Source organism: Petromyzon marinus, chromosome 1, assembly GCF_048934315.1.
Source record: "Petromyzon marinus isolate PM22_M1 ecotype Great Lakes invasive population chromosome 1, UKy_Petmar_22M1.pri1.0, whole genome shotgun sequence".
Taxonomy (NCBI): Eukaryota; Metazoa; Chordata; class Hyperoartia; order Petromyzontiformes; family Petromyzontidae; genus Petromyzon; species Petromyzon marinus.
This window is the reverse complement of record NC_133667.1, coordinates 19,247,884-19,265,298: the sequence shown is the minus strand read 5'-3', so window position 1 is coordinate 19,265,298 and position 17,415 is coordinate 19,247,884. Positions and strand designations below refer to the sequence as shown.

Sequence of the window (17,415 nt, the reverse complement as noted above, 5' to 3'; positions counted from 1 at the left end):
GTGAATCTCGGTGTATTGGAACAATAACAATACAAGAGACAAAGCAACTATACAATCCCCATGGGAAATACGATTTAGACACAATTGATACAATTATAATCATTAAGTCAGCCAACAGAATGTTAATGTTTTACAGTTCAGAAGTCTTCCAATGATAACCAGACATGAGGAATGAAAGTACATTATCAAGTGAGAAAATGCTTATATTGGCCATCTGACTTGTTTCAACATATGTACTGAAACATGCCAGATGATTCCAATGGTGTACACAAAATCCTGAAATCAGAAATAAGCCTACCCACCACTCTCCCAGCTGTCCTTCCTCAGCTTCTCTCCAAAGCCTCATCTTCCTCCTCCTGCCCGTTTATCCGATCCCTCCCTCTCTCCCTCCCTCCCAGTGCATCTCTCTCACTCACCCTCCCAGACACACTGGAGGTCATGAGCTCCATAATTCACCGTTTCAACATTTTAGTGTCTCATGTAAACTAACAGCTGTTCAAATACAAAGGGGAATACACTATCAACAATGATTTATGTTTTCCTCCCTTTGTAACATATTAAGGTCAATATGACCGTAAGGCCTACATGACCTTAACGTCTACGATCTTAAAATATTGTCAAGAATCTCGAAATGGCTTCTTCTTGAATTAACTACCTCCACAGAGCTTCATTGTGGGATTACAATGCTATTAAATTGCAATGACTAGAAACAAGAGTTCTACCTTGCAAAGAAACGTCATGCCCTAACATTATTCTCGCATAAAGTCCACAACTATTGTACCGAGTTGGTGGGTTCCCATACACTCGTTGGCCTTGCTGTGGGGCTGGAGAGGCACACTGTACCGCAGTGTTGTTACAAACTTGGCTGGATTGAAGGCACCCACCTCGGCAGACGTATCCACGATCCATGATCCAAATGCGAGTAGCGCACGCCTCGCAGAACGATGGGATGTTGAACTGCACCGTACGGAATTGATGGCCGTTATGCTCCACCACCTGGTCCAATGGGCAGCACAAGTGCAGGCATGGATGGGTAAGCTACGGCCACCGCCACAAGGAGAGCCGAAATCCACAAACTAAAATACAAACTCCATCTGAAGCCTGACTGGTTGCCTTCAATGAGACATCTCTCACAACACAGCATGGGACATTAGAGACAGCCATGTTCCATCTGTGTTTGCTGTCATGAAAACGCACTGTTGTTGTAATAGCATTTCAGGTCTGGGACAATTTATGATGAGCGAATTTAAAGCTACTTGCATAAGCAACATCGAGAGTCAACATGTGCCTCCATATTCAACAGAGCATCAGGTGGTGCTCCTCTAGATATATTTCAAAATTACAAAGTCAATGAGGGAAATTCTGTATTCATATGGCAGGAACCAGTATACATCCAAAGGTTAAAACCACCGCTGGGTTCGTTAAAAAAGTTGTACTTTATTGACCCAGGAGGGATGATCAGGCTGCGTCAACACAAAACTGGGATTTGAGCCATCAGCCCTCTGACTGCGAATCTTGGTCTGCTGCCACAGCACCACCTGGCCAAATGAACGTTCGCTTTTACCCAAGGATCCCCCTCCTCCTCCCAAAGTAGTTTTGACACTTGTGTGGAACAGATGGTCTCTACTCACATGACATCGCCGCAGGCACTGATAGCCTCAAGAGGTATTAAAGAATATACAACACCCTAACCATGAGGCCGATTATCATCAGCAAAGGTCATTATCTCGCAGGTATTTACCAAAATGAAGGCCCCACACCACCCTTTGTAACACTGAACACTTACGCCGTCAGATTCTTTCTTCCTTTTCTTTTTCCTTTCGTTCTTGGGAGCCTGAATGAGAAACCCAACACACGGTAACGATTTAATTACTCCACTCGCCACATGCGCAATGAACACTGGGGGAGGGGGGGGCGAATATACATACCCACAATACACATAACAAATACACACTTTTAAAAACTAATTTCAAAAGTGAATTATTTACAATGCAAAAACAATGCGGTTTTGTATCCAAAACCACGTTTACGGATACAAAAATACGATGTTAATTATTAAAAATGAATTTAACCGTAAATATTTTTTTAAAAGCCGAATTAACATACCATCGTAACTGCATTGTACACAAATTTTTTATGAAATTGTACATATAATGTAAAATGGGAAATAAAAGTCGACATTACAAATCATTTTTATAAACAACTGTACAACATCACATCATCTCGATTGCATTAAACATCATCACCAAAACTACCAATGAGAAGTTATTTTTTTAAATTTGCAATGACAAGTCATTACCATCTTGTCCATGACAAACGGCATACAAAATACGTCTGCTCTTGCAAGTATTACAACAAGATAATTTAATAAAAAATATATCAAACATCTTCATTTAATGAAATTTAATTAAGAGTCAGGCTAGTTGGCTGACAGTGACTACACTATGCGGGTCTAAAATAAGAAGATAAGAGATTTAATAATTTTTCAAAAATCTAAAAGGTTTGGAAATTAATCCGCAATGTTTTACGTGTGGAGTCACAAACGGCAGAACAATGGCAGAGAGTATCGGCTGTTACCTTGATGACATTGGAGTCGTCCAGGGCCTGGCACTTGCCCATGAACTGCACCATGAACCCACTGAATAGGTTGATGCACACGTTGTTGATCTGCATTTTGTCCGTGACGTACGGCCTTTGCCGCACCGTCTTGTCCAGAACTTGCTCAAAGTTGCTGATGAGGTCTTTGTGCCGCATGCAGATATCTTCATTGTACTGTGTGAAGAGGGAGAAGAGTAAGCCCATTAAGCGATGCCTTTTACAGCTCGGCAAAACCATCAATAACTGCATCAACTCGTCAAAGTCCTCATTTCAGCAGGGAGACACTCAACGTGCCACCATTTCTTATCGCAACAGCAGAATCAGTTTCATGAGTAAAAATTATTTTTATTTTGTTTTAAATTACTCTTTGGTTCTTTCGGTAAAGTCACGTAGCAAGAAAATAAATTAAATAATAGAATACGACGTTTCGATTGCAACACAAGCAACCGTTATCAGGTAGAACTAAATTTGAGAGAGAGACAAAACACAGAGACACACAGACAGACACACAAGCAGAGAGAGACAACACAGAGACACACAGAGAGAGACACACAACATAGACACACAGAGAGAGAACAAAGAGACACAGAGAGAGACACACAACATAGACAAAGACAAAGACAAAGATCCCCCGTATAGCCTTAACAGACTGTAGGGGCAAGTGCTGTTAGCGAGCACCTATGAAGGCCGGAACGGTACACGAGGGGGTGGGTGGCCAGCACCACGCCCGACCGCCTTTGTCTCCCCAGTGACGATGTTTACACACCGTACCAGGTACTCATTTGAGGCTGAGTCGACCTAGGGGAGGCCCGGGACCGGTTCAGATAATCGTCACTGGTGTTGGCCGTGAGCGGGAATCGAACCCGGGTGGCCAGGTTCATAGCGCAGCGCGCTAACCGCTACACTATCGCTCCCCATAGACACACAGACAGACACAGACAGACACACAAGCAGAGAGAGACACACAACACAGACAGACACACAAGCAGAGAGAGACAACACAGAGACACACAGAGAGAGACATACAACATAGACACACAGAGACTTTACCGAAAGAACCAAAGAGTAATTCCTGCAGTCACGAAAGCTTCAAATCAAGTTTGTTAAATTAGTTTCCAAATGCAAGATTCTGGCTGAGACACTGACACGCAGTGACTTGCTTTTAATAAATACATCACTGCGTCTTTAAATATCACTTTCAAGGAGGTAAAATGACATGACAGCAATGGGAATCAAACTAACTCACTGGCAAGCAGACTTATCATGAGGCAGTTCAGTTTCGGGAATACTTGAGCTCAATAATGTCTGTATGCAGTTGTTATCAAAACTAATTATGTTAGAACCTGCACAGCTACAACTGTCAATTCAAGGTATACATCAATAATATGTATAAACAAGTACTTGCATATTATTACGCAATGACACTAAAATGTAGGTAATGATAAAATTTGCACATTTTTATCAAACATATTTTAAGTGAAAATAAATGTAAAAATTTGATGCTTTGATGTTATCATATATTAATAAATAAAGTACACGTTTGGCTAAAATCACACACAAGATGTTTAGAAGATGAATGTTATAATTTATGAAAACCACAATGTTTTAATTTCAGTAGATGTGCAATGCTTATCAATGCATACCACAAGTTTAAAGTTGAACAAAATTCTGATTTAAGAATTACACGTGACTGATAAATGCACGTTTATGGGTGGTCCTTCACTAAATATTGCTTTGTTACATTTTAAACAAAAATGAGCAAAACAAACCTGGCACGAATGCCGCATCAAGCGAGAAACATCTCGTTATTATTCAGAGAGAGAGGAGACGATCCTTAAAGCATAGTTGCACAGTTACATTAACAATTACAAAATTACACTTGCCAACATAACCATCGACCATGTAGGCCAAGGGTAAGGTAATGCCGAGCTCTAAAGAGAACCACAGATTATGTTTTGCTATCATCCATCCTTCCAGTCTAAGAGGCAGCAGTGCCCTTCTCTGGTTACTGGGTATCCTGGTCCCAGTGGGTTGAGGGTATGACGGTCCTAGTGCAGCCCCCATGCTCATTACCATGGTGATAATTGCTGCTGTCTGAGCTACAACAAAATGGGCCGAGGCGTGGTGGTGTTTGCGCCGTCCTCTGATGCAATACTTACAAAGGTCACCCGCGTGTTGGTCTGTTCAAGATTCTTACGGAACTCCTTCAAAGCCTCCTTGAAAATTCCATCGATGTTTTTGCCATCATCAGGTAGGAGATCATTAATCTGTCAATTTGACATCGTTGACAGGTGATGAAGACAACACAATGCAAGGTCATACACATTCTCACCTGCATTGAGAATTGAGAATGACCGACAGTGTTCAGGAGTCAGAACAATGTTTGGAAGAACAATGAATGTCCTTAAGTAAAGTAACCCAAGTGGTAGTGGATGTTAATCACTGCAACAGTATTTTCTAATCAAACACAGCACTCATTCTTCACTTTTCATACAGAGCTATTTAAGTGACTCGTCACCGAGAAAGTTATCATCCTAACATAAATATGACCATTATATCATGCAAATATTGCATTAAGGAACAAAGTGAATACAATTCTCATTAGTGAAACAAAGGTCTATAAACACAACATTAGACCAAACATTGTTTAATTTATTGTGGTGTGGTGCCTAACATTGCAGTCTCCCGGTTGCCTGCTGATTATTGGCATAAATACACCTATAGTTTTTAGATAATGCTGTGGACTTTCTGACTGGTGAACCAGATGAAGCCTTGTACAAGCACCCGTTCGAAGGGACAGGTTTTACTGGGGGAACTGTCATGGATGGCAACATTTTCGTTGCGGAAGATGCTGCCTGGGTTCAAGCACTCTCTCCTCTGCCACCAGCTGTACCGACGAAAGCTATCAAAGTGGCAAATGCACTGATACTCTTCAGCCCTTTGTCAGCCCACTGATGAGTGTTGTTTAAAGATACTTTGCCACGCTGCTCAGTCAGGATGGAGTTAGGGAAAGCAACTTGGGTTACCGGGTTCATGGCGCAGTGCACCAAGCACTGCGTGGCACTGCTTCTGCCCTTTCGTGTTTACCCTCAGGCTATCCAGCCTTCCTTCTGCTGCCACTCTTACGGCTTCAGATATCAGGACGCAAAGCAGATAGATTTGCATCTGGAAACATGTTTCCATGCCACTGTGTTTTGTCAGTCAGGACTTTTCTTGGAGGATGTGTATGTTTTGGAAAGCAGGTTTTGTGTGTGGTCTAGCAAAAGCCTCATAACTGGCAGTTTCTGGTCACAAGATGAGACTTCTCAGAGCTGCTAAATTACTTAATGTAAGTTCTCCCCAACAGCTACACGATGCTGTGTTTGCAGCTAATTGTCAAGTCTGCTGCAGCCATCTGATGTTCACATTATCTTGATGCTTTCGCCTTACATGCTGTGCAGCAGGAAAACACAATTTTGGATACAAAAGCAGCAGGTGGTGTTCAGGGCCTGATGTGTAGGTAGTTTACAGGGTGGGGAGGGAGGGTACAGGCAAGATGTATATACCATGCTGTGATTCAGTGCAAACAAAAGTGGAAAAGTGATCTCTACCTGTTCCACCTTAATATAAGAGAGGGCAAACTGATTTTCCCTGTAACTTTTCACCTAAACTGAAATTTTACTTTATAATCTCCACCTTCAGTGCCGTGATGGAAAGATGTTATGTCCCTCGCCTGGTATGCAGGAAGTCGTGGGTTCGATCCCGACCCTAATGTATATTTGGAGTTTGCATGTCTCTTGTCCCCATGGTCGCATGGATTTTTATACGGGTCCTCCGGTTTTCCCCCCCACATTTCGAAACATGCGTTCAGCTTATATGACTGCGACTATAAATTCCTGCATGTGACAAGCCACTTCGATGAGCTATCACGTGAGGCCAGGTTGCCTCTGAAAAATACCTAACAGCTCAGTGGGGCTTTACCTTTTAACGTAAGACTTTGACTTAAGTGATGCCTTGGCCTCAATGAAACCTCTGAAAGATTGAAACTTTACCAGTGGGAATTGCATTGGTACCTTGCCCTGGAGGAAACCGATCATCTGCCTGAGGTTGTCGTGCGACGAGATGACCTGTGCGTCCGAGTGTTTGCTCTGCGCCGAGGAGCTGAGGAGGTTGCTGATCTTGAGGCTTTTCCTCCGTTGCACCTTCGGCTGCACAGGAGCAGCGGGGGAAGGAGGCTGCGGCGGCCTTGGCTCCGCCGTGGGTTTTGTTAAATCCTCCGGCTTGGCACCACCGTGCTCGTGCCATTCTGACATAAAAAAAGACGGAACACATGGGCGCGCACACCCCTTTCATTGTTATTGCTACTCAGCTTGTTTACCCAGAAGGGCCTCACTGAGTCACACGACTCGTTTTCACACTAGGGGGCGATGATTGCAATGTACAGCAATACCCCAAATTAACATCTCCCCCTGGTACATCGTTTCACAGTTACGTCGTCACTTTATTAATACCACGACCTGATATCGTGGTCGCCTCAACCCCATGCTTACATCGCTGACAGCATCATCCATCCTTTCTCGTATCCGTCGCCTCAGCCTTCGCCTCCAACCTACCTTGTACACGAACTACTTCGCCATGCACATGATGAAATGTACTGTATTGTAGAGTAGAATAGACTATTTACGTACAGTATGTTGGTGATTTGGAAAAATTGCTTTGATTTACGTCGTTGCCAAAAGCGTCGTCGCACTTTTCAGGAACACATCCCCAGCGTAAACCGGGGTATTATTGTACTACTGTACATTCAATGCAATTCAGGCATTACATCTTCACCACTGGTTCTGCGAGGTACCTATAAGCCCAAGTAAATTGAAAGCGTTTGAAAATCTTCGAAAGTGAGAATTTCGTAAATAGGTTTTACTCATCCATTGCTAGATTTATTTTTAACCTTCATCAGTGGACGGGTGCTTTAATGACTACGATAGAAAAGTAACTGAAAGAGGCTGAAATTGGTATCAGTCTTTAGAACAGACTCGAGAAGAGTTACTGTAATCTACAATTGAGACTGAGGCCTACTCCACATTTTTAAACCTGCAACTATTTTTACGTCGTTCAAAACTGTGAAATTAAGAAAAACACAAAACATATTATTTAAAGCTAGGGACGGTTGTTTAGCATTGAGCAAGAGTTGAATATTCCTCGTTTGCATGCCAGGGGAAGGCAATTACACTGTTGTCTTTATGTAAAGTGGTACTCGTGTTATCGACATCTGAGGGATGGTAGGGTTGAGTCGACCTCTTACTGGAAATTAAATTTGTCGCACCTTTCGAATGTAATCCACACTTCAAGCACTGCACTACTTCGCCATATCTGCTGCTGACTGGAAGAATTTAATGACCTCACAGATGAGATATATGGCCACAATGTGTTAAGAAAACTATGAGTTTGTGTTGGTAAAAATATTTTTTTGCAGGAATTCAAACACATCGTTTGTATTGGAATACATTATTTTGAACCTGTATGATGTTTGGAAGCTGACATTGTGACCCAGGCCTCTCTTACAAATGGAATAGGCCTCAAATGAGCTCTCACAGAATTTTTAATAAAAGCTGCTGTTAATTTACATCATTTAATCGAGCTAAATCATGGCGAATATATATGCTCAAAAAACAGCTGTGCCCTGGTGTGAAGTCACCGCCAGTGCTAGTGCTTAGGCCGGTGGGCACTACCTTGTCTGCTGCCCATGGTGGATTCCATGGAGTGGAATTCCCGTGACTGGACGCCTCGCCTTGACGCCTCCTCCTGCTCCGTTGTTTGCAAAAGGCTTTCTTTAGATCCCTTCTTCTCCACTTTCATCTTCTGCCCAAATCCCCACCGCTTGGTTCGCACTGGGCTCACTCTGCATAAGTGAAAGCAACAGTTATCAAACAAAACAATGCCCATTGCTGAAATAAACGGTGACTATAACACTACTGACGAAGTTTGTAAATAATCAGCACTTAAGTGTCCACTGTCTGTGATCAATTAGACACAGAAGGCCACGTAATAACCATTTCAACAGCACACCACAGTGTACGCAGCTGTTTTGGTAAAAATCTCACATTTTAAATTACCTTAACTAAACGAGAAATGCCAGAGTAAATTGTGATGCTCACTTATCTAGATAAACTGTGTTTTGGCTGAATGTCTTGCAAAGAATGACTGAATTACTTTACCAATATACACGTTATTGTTTTACTTATATTAACTAGGGTCAAGTGATTCTACAGCTAGACAACGTTTTGGCCTTCTCTTTTAGTTTTTTACATGATTCCTTCTATGTATGTTGAACTACTTTTGCGCCGTACGTAGCCGACCACGCTAATCGGAGGTGTGGGGGAAGGACAACAAACTAAACACAAACGCTGTTTAAAAAAAAATGAGATTTCAATCTATATTTAAAAGTGCATAGCTTCAGTGGTTTCCTAATATCGGAAGTAAAGGCATTCCAGACGGCTGCAGAAGCACGTCAGAAAGCGTGCGACGCGGTGACCGTCTTTGTTCGATGGCTGCTGTGAGGATGACTGGAGCTCGTGTGATGGTTTATATTCCTTGAAGAGATCAGCAATAGGGGGGGAATGGGTTTGAGTTTGAAGTAAGACATGCAACAAGAAGATTGCTATTTGAAAGACTATCATAACTCTTAATTGGTAACCCCGTATCAGAATCTGTGTATTAGAAGAACAAACAGAAATTAGTCCAGTAATTAATACTTAATAACTAAATGTATTATAGAAAAACGCTTGTATTGTCACAAGAACTACTAGACCTGTGAGTACAGATGGATAAAACATTTTTAAAATAATCTGACTGTCTAAAATTAAACTAGCAATAATCAACCTGCGAACACATTTAAGCAACGCGACATTATTGGTGAGAAAATTAACACATTTATAGTGAAAAGGTATTTAAATTATTTAAACAAGTACGTTTGCATTTGAACGCAGCGAATTACCATAATAATCTGGAATGGAGAGGTAGGTGGGAAGCTGGTAACATGAAGCGTATTAATTCAGCACTTTAGAGATTCTGAATTCAAACCCAAGACTCTGCATTCATGCTCAAAGCCTTCACATATTGCGCTTTGGCATTTAATTCAGCCAAGCCACGGCACAAGGCGCTTACTCGGCAGTTACAGGCCAAGGTACCTACTCGTCTACACAGCTAACAGGAGTGTAGTCCAACAGTGGAGGACGATTATGCAAATGTTTTTGTGATCAATTCCAGGTTTTGTTTGAATACGCATAGCTCTGCTGCTATGGAACATTCTGTACCGTATCCTCTGCTTTATTATACACTTCGTTTCCTTGTTCTTTAAATACAAAGTTGGGGATGCATCTTATAATCTGGTGTGTGTATGTGCAACCAGATTTGTCCAACTTAATTCACACCGAGCCCAAATTTGGAGTGTGTCTTACTTTCCGAAGCACCCTATAATCCAGAAAATAGTTTAGAGAAAACAAACAGTTTGAGTTACTTCTGGAGGCAAAATGAATAAGAAAACGTTCTACCAATTTTTTTTTTTTACAGAAAGGCGGATGTTTTAAGAGTCACAGACTTAAGCTAAAGCCACAGACATGAGTCCATTGCAAAACAAGTGGCATACTTACTTGTCCTGAGCAGAGGGGGGCTTGGGGACTGTGGTGGATGATGGCAGAGATGCGGGCTGAGTCGTGGCATCATCAGGAGGCCAGGATAACAACTGCCCAGAAACCGGCACTGCCCCTTCCCCAACCCGGGCATAGCGCTCATCCCACTCCACCGGCAGACCCCACCCCGTGGGCTTGCTGTTCTCTGGAGCCGTCGTGGTCTTCTCCCGCTGTGGAGAACGGGAGCACGGTGAGAACCGGGCCGGTCGCCGCGGGCAACGGCGCCACAAACAAACGCAGGTGAACCAGTCGTGGAGAAGCAAGGCGGCACAAGCGCACCGTTATCATTGGGCAATAAGCATGAAAGCAAGAGAGCTTCAGAGGCCACCCGCTCTGTGACAAACCAAGCGTGCAGCGGTGAGCAAAGAGCAAACGGTGTGCGCTGTATACTGGAGGCACGGGGCGAGGTGATAGGGCGTCGGGCGGGAGCATTCCATCGACGAATAAAAACTCCTTCACACTTGTATTGAATATAAGGGAATAGAATACATTTCTGGAATGGTAACCCTACTTGTTTCCCTGAAACAAAGTAAACCGAAGGATGAGTCGTGGGTATATACTACGGACAAATGCTGACCCCCTGTTTTATCCAAATAAAAGTTGGAAAAAATGCTGACAAGCCAAAACTAAAATTTTCCCAAATGCAACCATGTTTCACACTCACCCCCTCCACTTCGTATGATAATTTCACGTATTAGAGCTTGAGAAAAAAAAACACCTTAAGCATTGTAACAATGAAAGTCCAAAATAGCGGCCAATGTATTTAGGGGTACTCATATGATTACCATAAACAAATTTGACAAGTTGGAAAGTGGAAAAAAAATCTACAAGCTACACTTCCACTCCTCATTCATACACCAAGAGAATTCTAAACAAAATGGACTATTAGAAATTTGTTTTGCCATGCTGGAGCCGTTCAGATGAGGTCATTGCAACGCTACGGGAAATCAACAGCCTGCCAAGGAAGCAGATTTAGTTCGCATTGTGTATGATCTGGATGAACAGAAGCATAATCAATGTAAGTAGCCCTAAAATAACTACTGTGTAGATTCGTTAAGCATGTAATTATTCACCCCTCCACAAGAATTTCCACGATTCGGAGTCATGATTCGGTTCAAGAACCAATGCCATTGTTTTATTGTTACCCTCACATGGTAAAGTTTTCCACTTGTTCTGCATAATATTCGCATGGTCTTGTTCACTTCATTGGTTTAAATGCACCATTGGCAAACCATTTTTTTTCCAAATCGCAAATAATCAATCCTTACATAAATTATTAATTGCGTGCATCATGAGCATAATAATTTATTTTAATCGGCGAATCCTTACATGATCAACATGGATTATTACTTCACAAATGTCCCGCAGTGTGCAGACACCCCTGATTACAAACTCGAATGCTTTTACTGAGAAGCAAATCACAGAGGAAAAGCAGGTAAGGCACAAAGTGGCTTTGTGTGGAATGAGTGGGCGTATACTGCTACGGCAACAGACAAGAGTGGTTAGTAAGCATATAAATGGAACCAATACATGTCCACATGGCAGCGCCTGTAAAAGGGCTAATATTAGTATCATAGACATCACAGGACTAGGCAGGGCATGCTCTGAGTGAACTCTTTGTATTAATAAATAACTGTGGCAGCCACCTAAGTGAAGGGCAGGTCTTTCTTTTTACGTGGGTGCATGGTGAGTGGTGGCCTAACGTTTAACGCACAGCGCTACAATTGAGTGATATGTGAACCAGGCCCGGACCTTCTCCATCTGGTGTGATGTGAGATGTCAGCACTTTGGAAGACAAAGACGGCTAGGTGTGGTACTGGCAAGAATGCCTCCACGTCCCATGACAGTTTTAAAAGATGCTCAATAACAGTATTTCATCAGTTTAAGGATTAATTTGAGTGGGAATTGTCTTTTAAAGCCAAAATGTTGTGATAACGAGATTTTCAAATTAGTTTCACAAACATCAGCCTGGCATTTTAAACCGTAGATTTATGCACACGATTCAAGTTAAATTACCGCATTGATTAACGGTTGGGTGTATAAAAAGTAAATATTGTATGTGTGGATAATTTTAAGTGCGGTATTCAACATCGTTTGGCAGCACCTTGTGTATACACAAGCGTACATGGAACATCAGTGCGTGCTGGGAGCAGTGTGGGTTCATGTGAACATCCTGCCACCCACGGCTATAAACGAGCCTCTCATGAGGAGTTTCATTTACACAGAACAGTCATGCCGTATGTAGTCCTCCTGTGGCTCTGGTTAGTCAAAACAACAACACTGCAGTAGGCAACATGGGCACCCAAGATTGTCTGAAGGATTTGGTCAATGACTCGTGTTCTGATTGCCGTATTGAAACCAAAATTCTTTGTCAAGTGTTTTCATTGTAATATTGTACTATTAACAATTAACATTTACATTTTGACTTAAAGCTTTCGTGACTGCAGGGATTCATATTCTTGGTTCTTTCGGTAAAGTCACGTAGAAGGGAAACAATAAAATAATATATTTATATGTTTTTATTATATAATATATTTATATGTTTTTTTATTTTATTGTTTCCCTTCTACGTGACTTTACCGAAAGAACCAAGAATATAATTAACATTTAGTTAAATGCAAAGTTCTCTTCGGAACCAAAAGACATTGGATCACAACTTTAAATGACCACACATTGAAAGAACATGATTAAATTTATATTGAATTGATATTAAGTAACAGGTGAAAATATACTTTTGTACAAAAATACCTGCTTATTAGAAACGGATTAAAAAACAAACTTGTCATCATTAATACATCAGATTTAATTGTGTGTTTACATATGCAATTGTCAAACGTATACACGGTTGACAATTTCAATTAAAATTATTAATATTTTAAATTAAATTTTACTCAAAATTTAATTGATGGCAAACTGGAATATCTGCATTGGATGATCGCAAACGTACATTATGTTAATTATGCTTAACAGTGTATGCACCAACGAAGAAAATGTTCTTAGTAAACATTTCAAGGGATTCGCTTTGAAACCACTGACGTTGACATCATCCGGGCAAATTTAGCGATCAATTTGACGAAACGGGTTTCACGCAAAGAAAAACAATCTTGGGAGCACAAGCTGGACCCAACAGCTCGCGCATTACCATGGCCACTGCCGTGAGCTCAGCGCCCCTGTCCTGTAAGGAAAGGGCCTTATGAGGGAGCTGCGCGGGACTCGCGGGTGAGATGGGCTCATCCTCGTCGCTGGCGGCCTCCGTTGACTGCCGCACTAGAAAGTCTGAGCGCGTGTACGCGAGGCGACGCTTGCGCTGGTTAGCGCCGGCCTTCCTATCCTGCTCCGGTCCGACACGTCACACGAGCAAAGCACGCGGAGGCGTCCGTCATGCAAGCGCCACCCACACGAGGCCGCCCGCGGCGCGCCCTGCAAACGCGCGCCCCACCGGAGCCCGCGGATCCACGAGCACCTGAGGCTGACAGCACTTTGAAGCGACACGCAAGCAGCACATGTACTTTACATATTCTAACTGACATGTTTATACACACATACATGTTTGCACTTTTCACACTTGTAACTGCAAAAACATGGTTAATATATAAAAAAATATATATGTTTGAAAACGTGCACTTTGACGCAAATGTTATGGTGCATGTCAACGTAAAAACGGTATTTTGTCATCACTGATAGAATACTGTACTCAGCAGTGCAGCACTCGTCCTCTGCTGTGTTCGTTGGTGGTTTGCGTTGGTGGAATTGCCGTGCCAATTCAACATTCGTGTCAGCAAGAAACCGCCTACACTGCACTGTAAAATGTTTCATATGAACGTAAACATACCGGGAACGGCCAACTGGGTGAAATGTAGAGTCTTTCTCCAATCAACAAACTAACTCACATTATGAATATGTATACATGCAATGAACAGCAACAATTTACTCAATTCATGTAAATCCTCAAAATATATAACGCATATTATTAGTATTTATTAGATTTTGATTCGAATGTGTGAATTAAGCTAAAGCGAGCAATGAGGTGGCACTGGTATCTATTACATTACATAGCCAACCGATTAGCACGGTTGGCTATGTACGGTGCGAAAAGAAGTTCAACACATACACATCATATCGAGCACAGCAAAGCAGTTCAGCGTACATATAGCATTCACATTGTTTGCAGTCTACTCACACCAGCATGCACCACTGCAGCATGCACTCACGCCAGCATGCACGGTGTGTGTGTGTGTGTGTAAATGTGTTGTGTGTATGTGCAGCGCGTGCCACCGAACACGCAAGCTGCAAACGTGTGCATAAAGAATGCATGGGAAACGACCGCCCGCTCGCCCGCCCGCCCGCCCGCCCTCAGAGCCCAGTACGCCTCCTCAGTAAATCACCTCATCGCTCTTATTGCCAACCTCGGGGGACGTTGGTGGCGAGAGGGTGTCGCGAGATTCCCTTTGTCTCCCCGCCTCGGCACGGCCTTCCAGGCTGCTGCCCAACAAAACGAGACAAAACCCACTGTTAGTGTCACGCTGCCATGGGCTGGCCAATGGAGCGCATTAATTTGCTTCATTGTTCCACAGTTAATCCTTCCGATATCTGTAATATTAATCATGTTAGAGATATTGAGCTTCACGATAACAAATGCAGAATAACACACGTCGGAAAACAATGAAGAGCGAAAATGTTGCAATGTGACAAATCTAAACATAACTTAATAAACAAAAATGTCGCGTTAAAATAAATCAGAGCTTAACATCGTGCCGGTGCAAAATGTGCAAAGATACAGAATTTTCAAAACATTCATTACTACAACCCAGATCTATCGATCTCAGAGATGTCTATGATAGTGGTGATATCATCACTCATTGGTGCACTTGTATTGACAACTGCATATGCATGCAACACCAAATGCATTTACCCAAACCACTCAGCCAACTGATGTGTGGAAAACTTCACAAAGAAAATTATGCTCTTCCATTTTAGAATAATTATTAGGTGCCAAGTATTGACCAACACCATCGTGGAACTCCGTTCCCTGCTCAAGTCGAAACTCAAGGATTGCTCTTCTGAACTGCCTACCCTCCGATTTGTACCGTTGGCTATGCATAGTGAGAAATAAGTTCTACATACATACATACAACTGTATCGTCAACCCAGAAGCGTCTTAAAAATCACCTTGCCATGCGGCAGTCTTATCCTGTCTGCCCTGTTAGTCTGGCATGTGCCCTTCTTGCAGAGCATCTTGAGATATGGTCGCATTTAAGCATGATAAATCCAAACTGCAATGTAACCAAGCACATTCCTTGGCAGCAAGGCAAGCTGTGCTCATATCCAAAACGTGCTTGTATGAGAAGTTGCCATTGATTCCTCCCCCCCCCCCCCCCCCCATCGGTGTAACGTGAGCATGTGTTGCTTTTATTAGAAATCTCTTCACACGCGGTGTGCTTATATCTGGTTTCTACTGTATTACCTTTCCCGGGATCCCTCCGACGGGTCCACATCCTCAGCCACTCCGCTGTCCAATGACTCCATGAGTACTGCGTCCTCCCCCACCTGCCTGGGCGACAGCTGCTGATTTTCCTGCCTCCAGCGCTGCGCCTTCTCGCGCAGTCGATCGGGGTGGTCCGTGTTGTAGTTGTACACGCGTCGCAGGTTGCTGCTGGGCAACGTGCGGCTCTCGAAGCTGCCGCTGACGCGGGCGCTGTGCGACCGCTGGATCCCACAGCTGCCGGGCGTGAGGAGCGGCTGGGAGTAATCGCCCCCTTCTGACGACAGCAAGCTGTCCGTTGGCACGAGAGGCAGGAGAGAACCGGAGACACTGCGCTGGCCCATGCTGCCGCCGGCCAGCAATTTTTCCAGAGGACCGGGGGGAGAGAGAGGGGCAGGTTTTCCCTGGTAAAAGAATCCGTCGTCGAAGGTCTGCTGCGAATTGCTTTTCTCGAGCTTGGGGCGGAACCTCTGTCCTTGCTGGCGAACCATCATCTCACCGCGCCGCTCCAGATCGAGGCGCTCGCTCTTGAGGGCTTCTCGTTGCTGGCGTATTAGGGTCATCATCTGATGCTCATCCTTGTCCTGCTGCCTCTTCTGCTGCTTCCCCTGCATTGCTCGGTTCCGCTCCTCCAATTTCTGTAGCAGATTGGTCGTCGGCCGCCCCTCGTCAAAGGCTTTGTCTTCGGGGCTTCTCACACTCGTGTCTGCAGATTCTGGAGCTTTGGGGGCATCTGCGGTGGAAGGTGTCTGCATTTTGAGCCCTTCCTCATGACCATCTTGTTTGATCCTTGAGACAGCGCTTGTTGGCGAGCGTGTGCTCTGCTTACCGAGATCTCTTTGCTCTTCATAAGGTGTTGGGCTGGACGGCTTTTCTGCCTGGCCAATGGACTGTTCCGTAATGTTAAACTTGGAAGAACTTTCCGAGTCTGGTGTGGGGAGGACCAATTTTGAAGGAGTGACTGGACTCGAAGCTGCTGACATTCCTCTCGCGGCAACTTCCCCAGCTTTCTGCCCGGGAGCAATGGCGTCGACATCTTTCCGGAAGCCAGCTCTGCTCAAAACCCTGCTCGGGCTGAGTTGATCGCTGGCACTACGTTTCGAAGCCGAAGGTGGAGAAGTCGGAGTTGGAATGTCGGACGTAGGGAACGTTTCACCTTCGGACGTCGGCGTCACGCTGGGCAAGGTGTCTCCGGAACGCTGCCGTGCATACCCCAGGGAGTAGTCGGCCTGCTCAAGCTCACGCTGGCGGCGGCTCAGCCTCTTGGCCCTCACCTGGGACTGCTTTTCCAAAGGCAGCGACTTTGGGCGATCGCGCATCGACACCGCGGTCTTGGACTCCCCGACGTTCTCGTCTTCAATGCTGCTCGAGGAACTGGCTCTGAGTAAATCGTCCCTCAAAGGATCAACGCCTTTGTCCGCGAGTTCTGTTGGACTCCCTCCCTTGGCAAACAAGCGACCTTCATCTTCTGGCGTAGTCGTACCTAGGGTCTTCTCTAAATGCTTGCGGTCGGCTTCTGTTTGAGCATTTCGGGTTTCCAATCGCTTGGTCCACTTTTCCTGTCTGTCTTTCACCCTATCGGTATTATTTTGCCTCTTTATGTCCTCTTTTTTGTTTTGTTCAAGGAGTATTTTATATCTAAAAGACACGCAGATGTGTAGTCAACGT

At 43.9% G+C, this 17,415-nt stretch overlaps 1 protein-coding gene across 11 annotated transcripts in view; it reads right to left on the bottom strand.

Annotated features, from left to right (window-relative positions):
- The window catches only part of MYO9A (myosin IXA), a 208,414-nt gene that overhangs the window by 18,774 nt on the left and 172,225 nt on the right, over positions 1-17,415 (bottom strand). For 7 of the 11 annotated variants that reach the window (XM_032966355.2, XM_032966347.2, XM_032966493.2 and 4 more), the window contains 10 exons: positions 15,730-17,385; positions 14,651-14,747; positions 13,408-13,596; positions 10,227-10,435; positions 8,307-8,476; positions 6,651-6,883; positions 4,758-4,865; positions 2,578-2,772; positions 1,787-1,834; positions 885-996 (listed from right to left, as the gene is read on the bottom strand). In XM_032966355.2, coding sequence (XP_032822246.2) covers positions 885-996; positions 1,787-1,834; positions 2,578-2,772; positions 4,758-4,865; positions 6,651-6,883; positions 8,307-8,476; positions 10,227-10,435; positions 13,408-13,596; positions 14,651-14,747; positions 15,730-17,385 — 3,017 coding nt within the window. The remainder of the gene's footprint in view (positions 1-884; positions 997-1,786; positions 1,835-2,577; positions 2,773-4,757; positions 4,866-6,650; positions 6,884-8,306; positions 8,477-10,226; positions 10,436-13,407; positions 13,597-14,650; positions 14,748-15,729; positions 17,386-17,415) is intronic. The other 4 variants (XM_032966409.2, XM_032966852.2, XM_032966932.2 and 1 more) reach the window with 4 other exon arrangements.